This window comes from Gambusia affinis, linkage group LG01 (genome assembly GCF_019740435.1).
Source record: "Gambusia affinis linkage group LG01, SWU_Gaff_1.0, whole genome shotgun sequence".
Lineage (NCBI taxonomy): Eukaryota > Metazoa > Chordata > Actinopteri > Cyprinodontiformes > Poeciliidae > Gambusia > Gambusia affinis.
Genome location: NC_057868.1, coordinates 8,289,161 through 8,305,394, shown reverse-complemented (window position 1 = coordinate 8,305,394; position 16,234 = coordinate 8,289,161). Strand labels below are relative to the sequence as shown.

The 16,234-nt window shown below is 42.9% G+C and overlaps 1 protein-coding gene across 3 annotated transcripts in view; it reads right to left on the bottom strand.

Moving 5' to 3' along the window:
- Positions 1 to 16,234, bottom strand: part of rerea (arginine-glutamic acid dipeptide (RE) repeats a) — a 195,780-nt gene that overhangs the window by 87,833 nt on the left and 91,713 nt on the right. For all 3 annotated transcript variants that reach the window (XM_044122336.1, XM_044122328.1, XM_044122343.1), the window contains exons 2-3: positions 13,770 to 14,274; positions 1,693 to 1,763 (exon numbers count right to left, since the gene is read on the bottom strand). In XM_044122336.1, coding sequence (XP_043978271.1) covers positions 1,693 to 1,763; positions 13,770 to 14,130 — 432 coding nt within the window. In that variant the 5' untranslated portion in view covers positions 14,131 to 14,274. The remainder of the gene's footprint in view (positions 1 to 1,692; positions 1,764 to 13,769; positions 14,275 to 16,234) is intronic.

Here is a 16,234-nt window from a genome sequence, read left to right as displayed (position 1 = left end):
AGTGAAGTTACTGAAAAACACTGTAGTTGTTTGAAAAGCCAGCAGGGCTTGTTGTTTTAACATAGGAGAACAAGAGTGTAGTCTGCTCGTACACATTCAAGCCTGCAGATGGCTGGTCATTAATTACAGATGGACTAGGGGAGGGAGTCACAGAGAGACGGATACAGAGAGTTGAAGGGAGAGGTCAGCTAAAGCAGCCAGTTTTCTGTCTCTCTCTCTCCCTGGACAATTACCTCTAACTGCCCCCGTACTTCCCCGGACCCTGTTAATCAAGGAGCAGGTTTGGAGCTTTTTCATGCTAAACTCTGCGTGCAAGAGAAAGGGGAACTTGCGGTACTCAGCACTTTACAGATACAATCCGATTAAAGTCGCACTGCTGTGGGGAGCTGGCTGCAAGTCCTACGGCTCACCTTAGAGCCTCCTGTCCGCACAACAACTGACCTTCATTCATTTAAAACATGCTTTATCCAGAAAGATCCTCTGGACTTTTTAACATTTTGGTCAAGATACAACCAAAAATATTTCTGTATTTTATTGGTACTTCATGAGATGGACACCATCTCAAAGTATGCTTTGGCTGCTACGTTTTTTTTAGCTCAATTAATAACGCTTATTCCCACAGCATGGTGCTAACACCACCACGTTTTATATTGAGGGTTCTTCCTGTGGTGCTCAGACATGACACTGCATTTCAGTGGGATGAAAATGCAAACAGCACTGATATCTTTGGCCTTAAAAATACAGTTTGATAGCCACAAAACGTGACCACAGCAAAACCACAAGACAGAGAGAAAAAATAAAAAAACTAACAAAACCGCATGTGTGGTTTCAGGTGCAGTCAAACATACATTTTATGCAATTTTCATCTGTCAAGAAGAAACAAGCAGTTGGCATCAAGAAATCCTTTATTACAGATGGCGATAAAACACAGGGGGACAGGAAAGCTAACTGAGATCATGCTGCGCGCTACTTGAAAGAGTTTCAGCATGATCGGCATGTGGCCCTGAAATATTCATGATTCATGTGTGTCAGTGAAGCAAAGTATGTGAATCTCTCCAAAAATAATGCACCGTCTTTCATCTGCAACAACAAAGACCAATCTGTTGTGGCGAACTAACATGCAGCGTTCCTTTCAGAAGACGGAGAATGCAGTGCGAGACAACAAACTACAAGTGTGTGCATGTGTGAGTGTGTCTGTGTACAAATGTCCTATTGCTTAGAAAACAAGCCCCTCTTTGCTAAACTGACTGAGCTTGATGAATCAGCCATTCTTGCAGCAAATTAAAAACTAATTTCTTTCTTTATGCAGGGAGAGAGGTAATTTGGTCCCGAGGTTGTAGGAAAAAAAAAAATCAATTTAAAACCAGTGAGGGTTTCCTCCATTAAATCAAGTAAGTGCATCTGCAAACATCTATATTCTCATTACGAGCATTATTACACACTACATGCAGTGGAGTGCAAATGTGGTAAATATTCAAAGCAGACTCCCAGAAGGCCTTCCTACTTGTCCGGGCAACAAAACCCGACGCGAAAAAGTCATTTTTGAAACCAGCGCGGACGTAAGCCGCACGCATTAGCAACGCGAAGCAATTTTCCAGCACTAAACATCAGCTTGATTGGTTTGTGCTGCCTCTCAGGTTAGGAGAAGACAAAAAAAAAAAAAGAAAAGAATAGACATAAAAATCTACTCACCAGCTTGAAATCCTGAATGCTACAAATAAAGTATGGAGTATTGGGTCGCCGACTCTCGATGTACACACAATCTGCAAGTGAGAAATGGAAAGAAAAAAGGGGATTCAGAGATGATTTTTCATACTTATCACAGCTTTCATGATGTTAAGCAGTCAGACTCGGCAATACATTATTTCTTGTGCCGTTACCTCTGCTGAAAAGACATTTTTCTCCTCCAGTCAAATTCAATTGGAATGCGAGTAATAGGATTAAAGACTTTTGGAGCGCTACAAGGTTGCCTTTCCAAAGCAAACATTACGCTCAAGGGGAATTATGTTATTGTTCCACTCCGTTTATACACCAGTGAGCAACACTGACTTTAACCTCATCCCACCCAACCCCCATCACCCCCACCGAGTCACCGCCACATGGCCGTAACCATGGAGGCAACCTTGGATGGGACCAAACCTGCAACTCATTGTCTGACATTTGACAGTTTTCCTCGCATTTTAAATCAACGTTTGAGTGCATTTCCTGGGATAATTTTCAAAGTGCCACCCACATTTACTGGGAATCCTAGCAAAGATGTGTCAAAGGTCTTAAAAATCATCTTTTACCCCATGATGTAGTTATATTAATAGCTATACAAATCCAGCTTTCACTGTAATAATCCCATTATAAAGTAATTGCTTAAGAAAATCACCAGTGACAATCATTGGAGATCCTGTGATCAATATTTACAACAACCGTGACAGGACAGCATCAAGTTTCCTTCTGCACCATTTGACAAGGTTGAAGCAGACAAACACAAGGATCTTTGACTGTTTCTCAGAGCCCAAACGTTCTGCATCAGTGGTGTCAAAACTTTTTCCACATGGGCCAAAAACGTCACGCTATACCCATTCCTCCTTGCAGGGTCGCAAGGGAGACTGGTGCCTATCTCCAGTACTCATTGTTTTTCAGAACGAAAAATATAAAATGTTTCTGTTTCTTTCAACCATTTGCATCCAGGCAGGCAAAACTTTGGACACCCCTCACTGGTTTTGGTCCTCTCTTATACTCACCCGCAGGTTTGCTATAGGTCAGTGGATCATGGTGGAGACTAAATTAGGCTGAGTTGGTGTCTGGTGAACCATTTCTGTGTTGTTTTGGTCATCTGTTTTGCATCGTTATCCTGCTAAAAGGCCCACTGATAACATCTGCAGTTTCCTAGCAGAGGCCACCAGAGTTATGTTTGATGTCTCCTGCTATTTTCAACAAGTTTATAACCCCAACGAGCTCTCCACGCTTCCACAGCTTCAAAGACCCTAACTCACATTATCAAAGACTATGATGTACTTTTCCTTATGTGCAACCTTTGTTTCACCCCAGATCCACATGGAGTGTTTCTGCCTCCAGATTTTAGTTTAATCCCATCATATTTAAAAAGTCCATGTTGCTACAGATACCAGCAAGAAAATAATTGCTGCTCAACTCAAAACAGTGAGATACACACTCTGTTTTTTATTTTATTGATATTAAAGGCATTTTAATTGCATCATTTTTGTTAAAAACGTATTTGACACCTAGTGAGTTTTTTTCTCTGCTCAAAGGATTTGGGTTCAATGCAGTTTTCAATGTCAGATCATGTTCCTGCAATTAAATATGAACTTCTTTTTGTCAATTTTTACAACACTGTTTTGTCTTTCAGACTCTCTTGCTCTCTTGATTCTCTCCCATGATCACATAAAATGTGATGCATTAATCGCACAGTAACCACCAGAGACGTCCCACTCAAATTATGCTATAGCGCAACACGTTTAAATTAGAGGATATGAAATCCCCAAACACACTATATGTCTAACTAGCTTTGGATTAAATTGAGAAAAAAAGAAAAAAAAAAGCAATCCACCCTCTGTCTCTTATCCATTTTTAAAACGGTGGTTAGTGATGTCAGTCCTGCAGCACCGAGTGAGAGGAGCTGGCCGTGTTGTTGAATGAAATGTGACTGGTGGTACGGTCGGGTCGTGAACCCTCATCTCCTTAACAAAAACATTCACGCTGCCGAGGACGGAAACACACGGCCACCTCTGCTGAGAAGAAAATAAGAGCAAGAGGAAACAACTAGGCCCCGACGCGGCACTCTCCAGACACAACGGCGTATCCTTAAAACTGTAAAAGGACGACTTCAAACCGCTAATGTCACATGCACTATAGTGTGTGAAACCAAACTGTAAAGAGAAGACAAATCTCCCTGCTGCATCTGATACACAGATATAAAACACAGCTCTATATTGCTTTCTATTGATTTAAAAACAACCAAACAAGCTCCCGGTTTTTGCTACGACAGCTCACATTTTTGTGAGCTCTCTGCCTCAAAGAAAGCCAACAGAGGTAAGATTTACACTGACAAACACAAACTGCTGGTGCTCATCTCGCCAAAAAACACACGCTGAGCGGGTCTGATGCTGAAGAATTAACAAAAGATATGCAGCTACCTTTTTCTAACCCCCCCCCACACACACACACACTTCTCTCAGTGACTGACACTGCCATCATCTGTTATTTATTTGTTTGTGTCAACACAGCTATCGATCCGGCTGTGGTTTATCTTACCGCTGGCAGAGGAGAAGGAGGCAGGGGGAGATATTAAATGGCCCTGACACCCAAGATACCGTTTTGTAGAGGTGCTGGTGTGTACGAGAGCATCCCTGACATCATTTGCTTTGTTTTGTTGGGGTTTTTTTCTATTCTAAGTGTGTCTGCATGTGTGTGAGACCCCAGGGTGGGCTTGTTATCTGCTGTGAGCTGAATGAGCTGTTCTAACGGAGGGAGGGATGAGAAGGAGGAGGGGGGAGCGGTTATCGCCCACGCTCGGTCTGAGTAGCGCATTATATCTCTTTCTTACTACTAGCCTCTTCCTGTCCCCCTTTTACAGCATCCCTGGAAGTCATTTACAAGATAACATGAATGAAAACGTCCATCAGTCCTATTGTGTGAGCAACACAGGCAGCGTGAGAGACGGAGAGAAGTTGGCGAGGGAGCGTAGGGACGGAAGGGGGTCGGAGAACAAAAGAGACTAATCTGAAGGAGATGACATGTTTCGGAGGAGTCAAATCAGGGGAATTAGGGTTTAGTGTCCCCTCACCTTGGCGGCAAATTCATTTAGAGGAGCCAAATCTCCGTGTCTGTGCCCATGAGCACATCAACAGGCACAAAGGAGAGAGAGCGAGAATGGAGAAAGATAGTGGGGGCGGCAGTGGTGGGGGACAGGGATCTACTTTAATCACTTACAGACAGCGTGGCAGTCCATTCTTCTAACGTCAAAAGCACAGTTTGAATTCAATTTTGGACAGTGAGGAGTATGCTGCCCTTTGGGGCATTTCTCTGAAAGCGACTACAAGGCAAAACTCGATGAATTTCAAAAGTTAAAGCAAAGTTAGCACCTTAAAATTTGCCTTTAGAATGAAAGAGGGGAAGGAATTGGCGCCATGGGAGACACTACGAGGAGGAAACATGGTGGAAACGGCCCTCCTGGCTCCTCAACGGTCGTCGGAGATTGTTAAACATTCCTGCCATTTTGTGCTTTTGGAAGTGGGTCTCCTCGCTCAAGTGGAGAGGTGAGGAGGGAAGGGAGGAAAGAGGTTTAGCTGTGGAGTGGGTGTACATGTGGGGGATGGGGTTCTTTTTTTTTTTTAAAGACTGAAGTGCATGCTGGGTGTGTAGATGTAGCTTTCACCATAGGAGGAGGGAGACCACAGCAGGACCGTAGCAAGAGGAGTGCTCCCATTCCTTCAGCAGCAATAAGTTCAGCTTCCATCGCACCAAACCAGACACGGAGCAAAGGCTCCATACTCACACTAACTGGGCCCCGGAGCGTTTTAATGCACAACTTACAAACTTTTACAGAACCTAATCTTTTAATCCTTACCATTATGTAGTCCTACAGCAGGATACATAGTGAAAACAAAGGGGGAAAAAACGTAAAATGAAGTAAAAAAAAAAAAAAAAAGGAAGGAAAAAAGTTAAAGGGGAGAAGGAAGGAGAGTAAAAAGTATAAAAAAAGAGGAAAATTGTAAAAGAAAAGAATGAATGAAAGAACAAATGAAGAAAGAAAAAAGAGAATAGGAAGGAAAGAAAGAACAAGTGAAGGAATGAAAAAAGGTAAAAGGAAGAAAGAAATAAGGGAGGGAGGTAAAGAAGGGACAAGGGTAAAAGGAAGTAAATAAAGGAAAAAGGGACTTAAATTAGCAAAATGATGAAATGGGGACAGAAAAGGAAAAATATGGAAGATCTCACATAAGGAAGGAAGAGAGCAGGAGTCAAGTAAAAAAAATAAATATGAATAGGGCACAAGGAAGAATGGAAACAAGAAAAGAAAGACACAAGGGGACAATGTTGGAGACTAGGAATAAAGGAAGGATGTAAAAAACAAAGCTAGAACACAAGGAGGCTGGAAACCAAAAACAATAAGAAAGAAGGAGAAAACATAAGAAAGTAGAATAAAGGAAGGGAAACGAATAGGAACCATTGAAGAGGGAGAGAACTGAGGCACAAAAAGAGAGGGAGGACAAGGAAGGAACATGATGGAAGAAAGAAGGAAGGACAGGAGGAATGGAGGCAGGAGACAAGGTGGGAAGGAAAGAACAAAGGAACAGAGGTCACACTGTCACCGCTGACTCCAAAGAGCAACGCCATGTTGAATATTACGACCTACACACACACTCGCTCAGACTCCTTGTTCAGGCTGCTGTTCTCTTAAGGCTGCCAAGCATGTCTGATCTAAAACACACCGCAGCGGGAAGAGTCGCGCATTACCTCGAAACAAATATGACGCCGGTTAATTTGCTGCTGCATCCCAGCAGCGGGGAGGGGAGGGGCGAGTTCCTGAGAACATCAGCCAGGCTTTTACTTCTCTGAGCCAAAAACAATGAGCGAGTCGCACCGTGAACACAGACGTATACAGACAGTGTTTTGTAAACACAGCAGTGGAGGGCGGCGAGGGGGGAGATGAATATTTTAGGATGAGAGACAGGCTTATTAAAATCAAAGGGAGTGTTTGTTTAAGTCGTACTAGCAGGTGGTGAGAGTTGGGCATGAGGCAGGATGCACCTGCATTGTTAAAAGTGGAGCTGGGCTCAAACTGAAAAAAAAGAAAAAAAGAAACAAAACACACATGCTTCAACATGCAGGCATGCAACAAAGCTTCTCTGTTATAATGGCCCTACAATTGATCTGCACATTTACAATGATGTAAACGCAGACGGTCAACAGGCTCAGATTGTAATTTGTAGATTTATTTTGAGAAGTACGTCCATCTTTCTGATGGCTTATCAGTGATCTTCACGATTTTTACCCTGGCGTGTTATAGTCAATGCGTCTACACCAGCAAAACTTACACCGCCAAATCTTTATATAAAATAGGCTAGAAGGTTACAAAAGATGAGAAAAGGTCTCTTGCGACCTAAAAAAATAACTGGAGTCATTCTGTAGTGGGAATTTGTTGCAGAAAGCACAAAAAAAAAACACACATACACACTAAGGAAAAACAAGTAGAACTATGTTTAATTTTATAATATTTACCTCCAAAAACAACATTCAGTACTTCAAGATTTTTGAGCTATTTAGACCCTGGCCACACTGGAATGTTCTTTTGTTTTTTTAAAAAGGGTTGTAAGTTTCAAAAACATAGCACCGTTTTCATGAAAAGGCCCAAAATAATGTTTTTACTGCCACAGACCTAAAAGTGGCGTTAAAACATGAAATATTGGACAATAAAAGTCGACCTTCTTGTCCGTATCACGTTGCATTGTAAAACTAAAACTACATGAACAAGTAATCCACTATTGTTGTTATGACATATGATGTGTTTGGGGTCAGAGGTCGGGTTATACTTTGTGCTAATACATCAAAACTTCAACAAGAGTTAAAGTATGAGTGGGGGACAGATTCAAAAAACAAAACAGACTGTGTTTCTGTGTGGACGGGGGAATAACTCTTCTGTCTTAGAGAAAAAGAAAAAAAACATTACTGTGTGGACGGGGCCTAGTGGACACAGTAGCTGTAACTAATAAACCCACTGAAATGCATTTCCTCTGTGTTGAAGCAATAGAAAACGTTGAAAAGTTTAAACACCACAGAGAGGCATTTCGCTTAACCAAACACTGCAGATCAAAGTTTACACAAAGTGTCAAATTCCCTTCATTTCTACAGCTTACAGTTTATCAGCAGCACAATGGATGCAATAATTAAAGTACAGAGGGTGTGACGACACGGAAGAGCTGATACAGACAAGGGAAGAATAATAAAGGTGTTTCATCTGATCCAACACAGACTCCAGCAGCTTGTAGAGACACACCAGCTGATGTCCAAGGCTGTCTGTCTGCTGCTTCCTGCTGGCTCGCTCCCACTAGGGTGGTGTTACATGTAGACAAGGCCTGGAGGTGCAAGGGCACCCGATTCCTCCACAGCTTTCCTTCCTGTTTTCCCCCTCCGCCGACCCAACAAGTCCTACTTCTCGCTAGAAAAGCAAAGGGAAATACCTGGCAAGCGATACCATCAGCTCTCTACAATAGGGGCAGGTCTACAGCTGACTTAGCTCCTCGGGGGAAAACAGAGGCTCTTTGACAGTAACCCCCCCCCTCCGTCGACCCCGCTCCTCTCCTTCTCGCCTAGCCCACGCTTTCTCATTTAGCAGTCGGCAGGTGGTTGGATTTCACTAAAAAGCTCTTTTCCCAGAGTCTCTAGCGTAAAGGAAGAGAGAGCCGAGCAGAGAGAGAGGCTCTTTTAAAAATAGATCTGCTCAGTTAACGGCGGGCTACAGATTCACACTGCCGTGTTTCAACAGGAAACGATTCCCAGGGCTTGTCCCTTATGTTTGCCTGACTAGAAGCAGCTAAGTGATTGACGGCTAGCCTTTGCAGCTCAGAGGATATGTTTTGCTAATGTGCAGTGGCAGTTGTCCAACGCTGAACGCGAAACATTTTACTGGCTTTTTTTTTTAACATCTACTTTCTCACAACAAACCAACCTCTTCAAAGCTTCATGAGACGGAAATGATCTTGGAATGTGAAATTGCAGAAGCTAATATTTTTGTCAAATAAATAATAATAAGATTTTTATTTTTTTTTAAAGGCTCAAATGTAGCAATCAGTAAGTAAGGAAAGTTTCCACACTTTTCCTCCACTCTGTTTTTATAAAAGGGTCAATTCTACTTCTTTAAAATCGTGTTAAAATGTGGTTTAGTTGAATAAAATGAACAAATTGCCTAACAAAAATACTCATCAAATCTAAATCCTTTTTGTACAAAATAATGATTTTAAAAAAAATTCCCAAATAAAGAAATGCATACAAGCTACTTCTTAAACTCAGATTTTGTTGCAATTACACTGGAGCTTTTTGAGGGGCATTATGTTTAATGAGACTTTACACAAAGGTCACATTGTTCAAAATATATATTAAAAAAATCCATTTAAAATGATGCACTGCTATCAAGAGCCATCCCAATAGGTTCACACAGCTAAATTAAATTTAGCCACAAGCTGTCATGTTTTCACTTAACAGGTCATGTGAGAATAAAAACACATATGTGGAGAAAAAAAACTATACATAACTCCTCCTAACACACATCGCAACTATAAAATATGACAGTGAAAGCATCACGCTTTGTCATGCTCTTCTTCAGCAGGAAAAAAGGTGGGGAGAAGGGCGGAGCTAATTACAGGTAATCCTGAAATAACCCCAAAAGGCCCTGCTTCTGTCGAAACAAAAATCTCAGAATTATGCAAATTTGTAAGAAAAAAAAAAGATTTTGTGTGAATTTCCACACTTGCAAAAATAAGGAGGGACTGCCTAATAAAATATATTGATGCATGTCAACGTAATGTGAAAAAGTCTTGAAAGACGACGTTTAATGTTCAGTAGGAACATCATGTTCCTACTGAACACAATGTGGAAACTTGAAGTTCTGATAATCACTGAGAAAATGAAATGTTTATACGACTGCAATCAGTGAGGCTGAAAGTTGAGGGGAATTGGGAAGCCTGGTTATTGAGCTTCGTGTGTGTTTCTGTGTTATATATATCTTACTGCTCTGCAGCTTGTTTTAGAGGCACAAAATCAGAACCTGCAAGAGCAGAGAAGACTGGAGCAAGAATCACTGGCTGTCCCCATCAACGGCGAAACGCAGAAGGACTGTAAGTCTGTAATTTGTTTCTATATGCTGCAACAAACAAATCATTACCGCCTCACAACTAAAATTACCTAAATCACGTCTCTGCAGCTGATGAGGCAACCAGGCTGTGGGACACACGCTGAGGTTGCATTTTGATGGATAGAAGGGAAATAAGGAGACATGCAGCGGCGAGAGCCAATAGGATTTTAGGATACTGGTGTGTGGATGAGAAAAATCACGTTTTAAATGCGTGTTTTTTAACGTGGCTGCACTTGTATAACAGTTGCAGATGTCGTTTTGCATAAGTAGTAGCTATCAGAGTGCTTTGCATGCATGGGTACAGGCAACTCTTGTGTCCGTCTCCTATTGATCCCCTCCTGGCGATGTGCATACTCTCTGAGGAGAGGATCTTCAATATGGAGTGGGGGTGGATGAGAAGAGAGAACAGGCTTGGAGGAGTCTATCTGGGCCCGGAGAAGTGGTGCGAACTCAGCCACGGGGCTCACATCGATCTGGCATGTCTGCTCGCCCTGTGTAGGGCAGCTTGCCCCAACACAAATGGCCTGGGACACAGTCCCCAGGCCGCCACCGCAGACACTCTCCTCTCTGCGTTTTAAGCAGCAGCAGGGCTTTAGTTAGCTGCAGGCCCACCTACTGGCTGCTCACACTTCCCTTTGCAGCAAGTCCCCGTCCAATCGATGTGCACTAAGCTGCCTGAAACCATCTTCAAGGGATTGAAAGGCTAAGCAGAGAGATTGGAGAGTGGTTGGAGACCGGGAGGGTTCAATACTAGATTACCTGTTATTTTGTATGTGATGACACAGGGCCTGCAAGCTCCTAAAGCTCCATGTGACAAAAAGCAATCAAAACCCACAACCGGTGCAGATTCTGTCCTGCTTTGGCGACCGCTCTCCATCACAGTCCCGTCACTCTCCATACATCTGGGGTGGCGCAAATCCCCCTCTGAGGGTGGTCAGTTTTACATATTGTATGTCACTAGACGGCTATAAAGGGATTTAACATTTAGTAAAGCATAATCCATCGCAGGCTTTGTGCCTGCCTAAGCTGCACGCATCAAATCTGATTGCAAGAAGGCTGCTACCAACGGCTAGCTGGGAGGGGGGAAGAGAACACACACACACACACACACACACACACACAAATAGACACACACACGCATGGTTTGTCACTCGAACAATGAGGATAGGAGACAGCAGGAAGTCTGCCGGGGAGGTGGAGGACCTTCCATGATGACACCGGGAGGTAAATTACAAACGAGCATGTAGGTGCTGAGGCTGTAGTACCAAGTCGAGAGCCGTTCTTAATATAACCAATCTAACAACCCTCATCGTCAACGTGGGGGTGGGCTGTGACATTTCAGCCCCTCTAAACCTGTCCTGTCAATCTAACTGGAGGAGAAGACAGGAAACATAAATATTCCCCCCACACTGGCTACGCTGCGCACTCGGATGTGGAAATATAAATATTGGATAGAGCTAGCCCTCTGAGATGGTTGGTTGTGTTTATACGCCTTTTGAATGCTTCATTGATGTGATTGGCTGTTTACATTATTCTACCCCCCCTTCTTTTTACTTCAAGCTCTACGCAGAGTCTATGCAGCGCAGACTGACTGCACTTTTATTGGTTAACCCTTGGTGTCGGGGTATGAATGGGGGATAAAAGTGACAATCACATTTATAACCCGGCCTTTTAGCTACAAGTCTCCCACCACATTCAGCTGAGCTGCACAGCGTTAATATTGTAAAACCCTGTAAGTGGGACATCGTTTGTTAATATTTCAGCTATGATATCAGTCATAATAAATCTTTTTTCCAAGCTCTTCTCTTTCATTGCCAACAATCTGTGGTCTTTAGCATCCACCCAACAGGATGAACATATTATATTCCCCGCAAAGTGACAATTTCTGACATTATCATAAACAATATGTATATAACAGCCAGAAACGTTTATTATTAATACATCACACAAGACACTGCATATTTACAATACATTACGTAGCCCTAGCATAACATTAGAGATTAAAAATAATGCTACGCTTTTAAGAAAGCAAACTATTTATTACTGGACAGAATAGACAACACATCTTCACTCCATCAGAACGTCACTCAGGCTACTTCAGTTACAGTAAGTAGCCCAGAGATGTTGGGAAATCAGCACACAATAACTCTGAACAAAGAATGATTAAAAACATTGTCAACAGCAAGAGTAACAATCTCAAACATAAATGTTAAAAATTTTTTGGTGATTTTCAAACAACAATTTGATCCAACACATCAAGTCCAAATAATAGTTTTTCCAAGTAATTAGCCAGCCCGAGTGGAAAAAAATGATCAAACAACGTATTAAACAAGGTGGTTAAAGGGAACCTTCAATGTTTCCTAATGAAACACTTGTGCCACATGAGCGTCCCCTTCACTACCTGACCTTTCACCAGCTCCTTCATAAACGAAGAGACGCAACAATGATTTAGTTGTAAGGCGCACAGCACTGAGCAGCAGGAGAGCAGAGAGCAGCCAGCGTGGCCTCCATCTCAGACTGCTGACCTGCTCACCTGCAATACCAACGGTTTTGCAAACAACACGTGAAAAAGAAGCCAAAATTACAGCTCGGGATGAGCTTGGCTCGTTTTCCATATCCTTATGTCCGACTCGACGAAGAGCTGCAGCTCAAACATCTCTCCAGGAAACTGGAGAACCCTTTGGCCCCAGAAATGATGGCAGACTTTCAGAGAGTCAGATGGTGGTAGGAAGAAATCGTTATCACGGCTGTCGTCACAATCACATCATCTAGTGGAGCACCACTTTGCTTTATTGACTCAGCTCAAGACAAAGCTCAGAGCGGGTCACAGGATTGATTGCATGATGCATCGGCCTTTAGCCTTAGGGAGTGTTTCCGCTGTTGGAGAGCTGATTCTTTGAAGAATCCGCAATCCCTCCGCAGCTCATCGCAACTGAGAACTGAGATGACTGCTTCTTTAAGGGAAATCAATTATTGATCAATTAGGTTTTGTTTCCTCGCATCTCCTAAAGCTAGTCTCTTCAGAGTACAGGCGCAGTTTTATAAGAAATTAAATACTTTTCCAAACTGAACTTTTCAGACTTCTTCGTGGGGTTTTTTTTGGGTTTTTTTAACCTTCACTTTGAACAGAAATACGAAGCCTTGTATAGAATACATGTTCACTTTAGGAATGATGTTAGCTGGTACACACACCATGAAATGAGTGAAAGAAAGAAAGAAGGAGCCGAGGCGCTACCTTTTGCATAAAGAAAAAGAAAAACCAGAAAAAATTAAAAAAGAAAGATACTGAAGACACCAGGAAGGACCTAAAGAATGTGAGACAAAAATGAAAGGAAGGACAAATAGGTAGGACACAAGGAAGGGAAGAAAGACATTTAGGACACATGTGAATAACCAAAGAAGAGTAGAAAACAAGGAGGGAAGAAAAAACAAGTAGGATATCAGGTAAGAGAAAAAGACAGGTTGCACAAAAAATACAATGAACAGAAAGAGCAATATGAGGACAACAGAAAGAACAAAAAAAAAAGAAGGGAAAAAATGAAAAATACGAGTTTTGGAGATGCGTATAAAACACCAAAAGAGTTAGGAAACAAGATAAGACACAATACAGGAAGGAAAGAAATGGAAGACTAAAAGCCAGGTAGAGGTACACCTTTTATAAAGGACAGAAGTAAAGAAAAAAGGAAGAATGGAAGGACATTAGAAAATCGTATTCATTGCTTTCACAGACGTGAAAAACATCGACATGAAATTCCAGACTCCACCTGACAGGGTTCTGTCTTATGAACAACAAAGTGGTGATTGTTTGACTTTTGCCTGTGCGACGCAGATGGCAGAAGTTCATGAACTGAACCCAGTGACGGTGAACCAACACAAACCACAGGTCAACACCACTGAAGGAACTCACCTCCGGGTCTGTAAACAACATCGTCTTCTGTAATGAAGGACGTAATCTCTCCATTTTCTGTGCGCTCGTAGCGCGACTTCTTCTTGGGCATCTTCTTCTTGCCCTTCTTGCCGGCCTCCTCGGCCGTGCCGCTGCCTCCGCCGGTGCTGCCGTTGTCGTTGTCCTCGTCTTCGCTGTGCTCGCTTTCTGCATAGTTCTTGGCCCCGCCCTCCAGCGTGCAGCTGCGGCGCGGCCTGGAGCTCTCGCTCTCGCCCCGGTCTCCGTCCTGCCGGCGAGATTTCCCGGCCTCTCTTTTGTCCCGGTCCCTGTCTCTGTCTCTGTCCCTCTCTTTCTCCCGTTCCTTCTCTTTGTCGGCCGTCATGATCCGCCACGTGCCTTCCTCAGTCCTCTCACGGCTGGGCCTCCGTGAAAGGTAGACTGTGAGCCTGGGCTTCAGAATTCTGAATTTACCAGTCAAATCCAGGGAAAATTTGGCCACACCAACAACCCCAGAGTTTCAGGAAACCTGCGGATGAAACAACAACAATTAACACAGGTTTGTTCCTGTACAACTGTTAGCTGGTACATGCACCATTTGCATCTTTGGTGGTGAAATACAACAACCTCCACCAGGAGCAAGGTCGGTTATTCTTAATGGACGTAATTTTATTTTGGAAATTTCTTTAAAAACAATGTATGCGCCAGAGAAACGCAAGCAGTGTTAACAGTTTCAGTTTTAATAGTTTCGTCTTGATAAAAGATACAGAAGTAGATTTATTTAAGTGTGCAATGGAGAAGAAGAAAGGCAAGAACCTGGAGGAAAGTCAAACCTTTTTGTAGCTACAAGAAGCTTAAACAGAGTCTTAGAAAGATTTTAGTGTTGAACTTTGTCACATAATGACAAATTACCACCACAAGCTTCTGGCCCCGCCCTCCGGCGTGCAGGAGGGCAACTATTATTTTGCCGTAATTATATGTGATTAATGCAATTAAACCATTAATGGTGAAGTTTAAAAAAATAATAATAATTTTTCAGACTTTTCACAAATTGGAATCTGAAAAGTGTCTTGTTTTTAGCAGCATCCATCTTCTCATCAACTATAATCAACTTCCCACGCCTTATCTCATGTTTTCTGAAACACATACTATTTTGCATGTAAAAGTTTATTATTATTATTTTTTTTTTTAAATCTTACCAGGTAATAGTTTGCCTGTAGACAGAGTCTCAAACATGAGCTGTGGATTTCTCAACTCTTTCACTCTTCCTGAGTCACCATGACTGAGTCAAATTTCCATTTAATATATTGATCAGTTCTTCATGCTGATTGTTCACTAATGTTCTCTAAAAAAAAAACCCTTTGTGTGCTTCCCTGAACAAGCTGGATTTATACCGAGTTTAAATTACACACAAGGAGATCTCGTTACCAAGTCACTGACCTCTAAAGAAGAAAACAAAAGTCAAGTTAGCATAGTAGCTTTTCACTCAGCATCACAATTATGCACTATTTTGTGTTGGTCTACCACAATAAAACACACTGAAGTTTGTGGTGGTAACATGATCGGAGGTGTAACGCTGTTTTTTTTGTTTTGTTTCAGCAGTAAAAGCAGTAATCTACTTGGTTTATATGGAGCTCAACCCTCAATGACAAAGTTAGCAGACTACCGTCTTCGCAGGCCACTGGTGACATTTCTGCCCATCCATCCATGTGTGCTTATACTCCTAGACTGCTCCCCACCCCAACCCAATCCAGCGCTTAGCTGACAGTCACTGCTGTGATAATGTGAAGTGACAGCTCCGAGGGGGGGTGGATACGGCAAAGGGTGAGGGAGAGGAGAGGGAAAGAGCCAGAGTCAGTCATTTGCCATGCTTAGCTCGCTGCCACTTACAGCTATCTTCACCGAGTCGCCACTTTTTTTTTTTCATAAAACCCTCCATAAACACTGGAGCACGGCAAAGCTGAAGCAGCGCACTGTCTGCGCCACACTGCTCCTACACACAGCACCCACAAAGGAGGCTACTCATTTACTGCCAATGTTCACCTCCACCTACGCCCCCCACGGCAACAATTTAACTAGAAATGGTTATTATATCCCCTGGAGGGCTATAGGCCGGGCAGTCGGTACTGGTGTTACCATGGCCATGGTGGCAGAGAGGAAGCGGGGAGGCTGAAAGAGACAAAACCACCGCTGAGGGAAAATTAAAGAGCGGATCTTCGGGCCAGCGAGCGTTTATTTGAAGAGCCACAAAGACGGAAAGGTGAGGAGTGGGGAGATGGTGGAAGGTGAGAGGGAGGGGAGGAGAAAAATGCTTTTGGCTCAAACTAACACACAGTGATACACACTGAAGCCTATTTGACAACGGCACTCCTTAGCAGCGGGCGCTGTCATCTCGTGAGCAGACACCAACTGACAGGGCAGCTGCTCTTGTCGTCGGTTTCAACACAAACACAGAGTCTGATTAAACCGCAGCCTCGTCACAGCCCCAT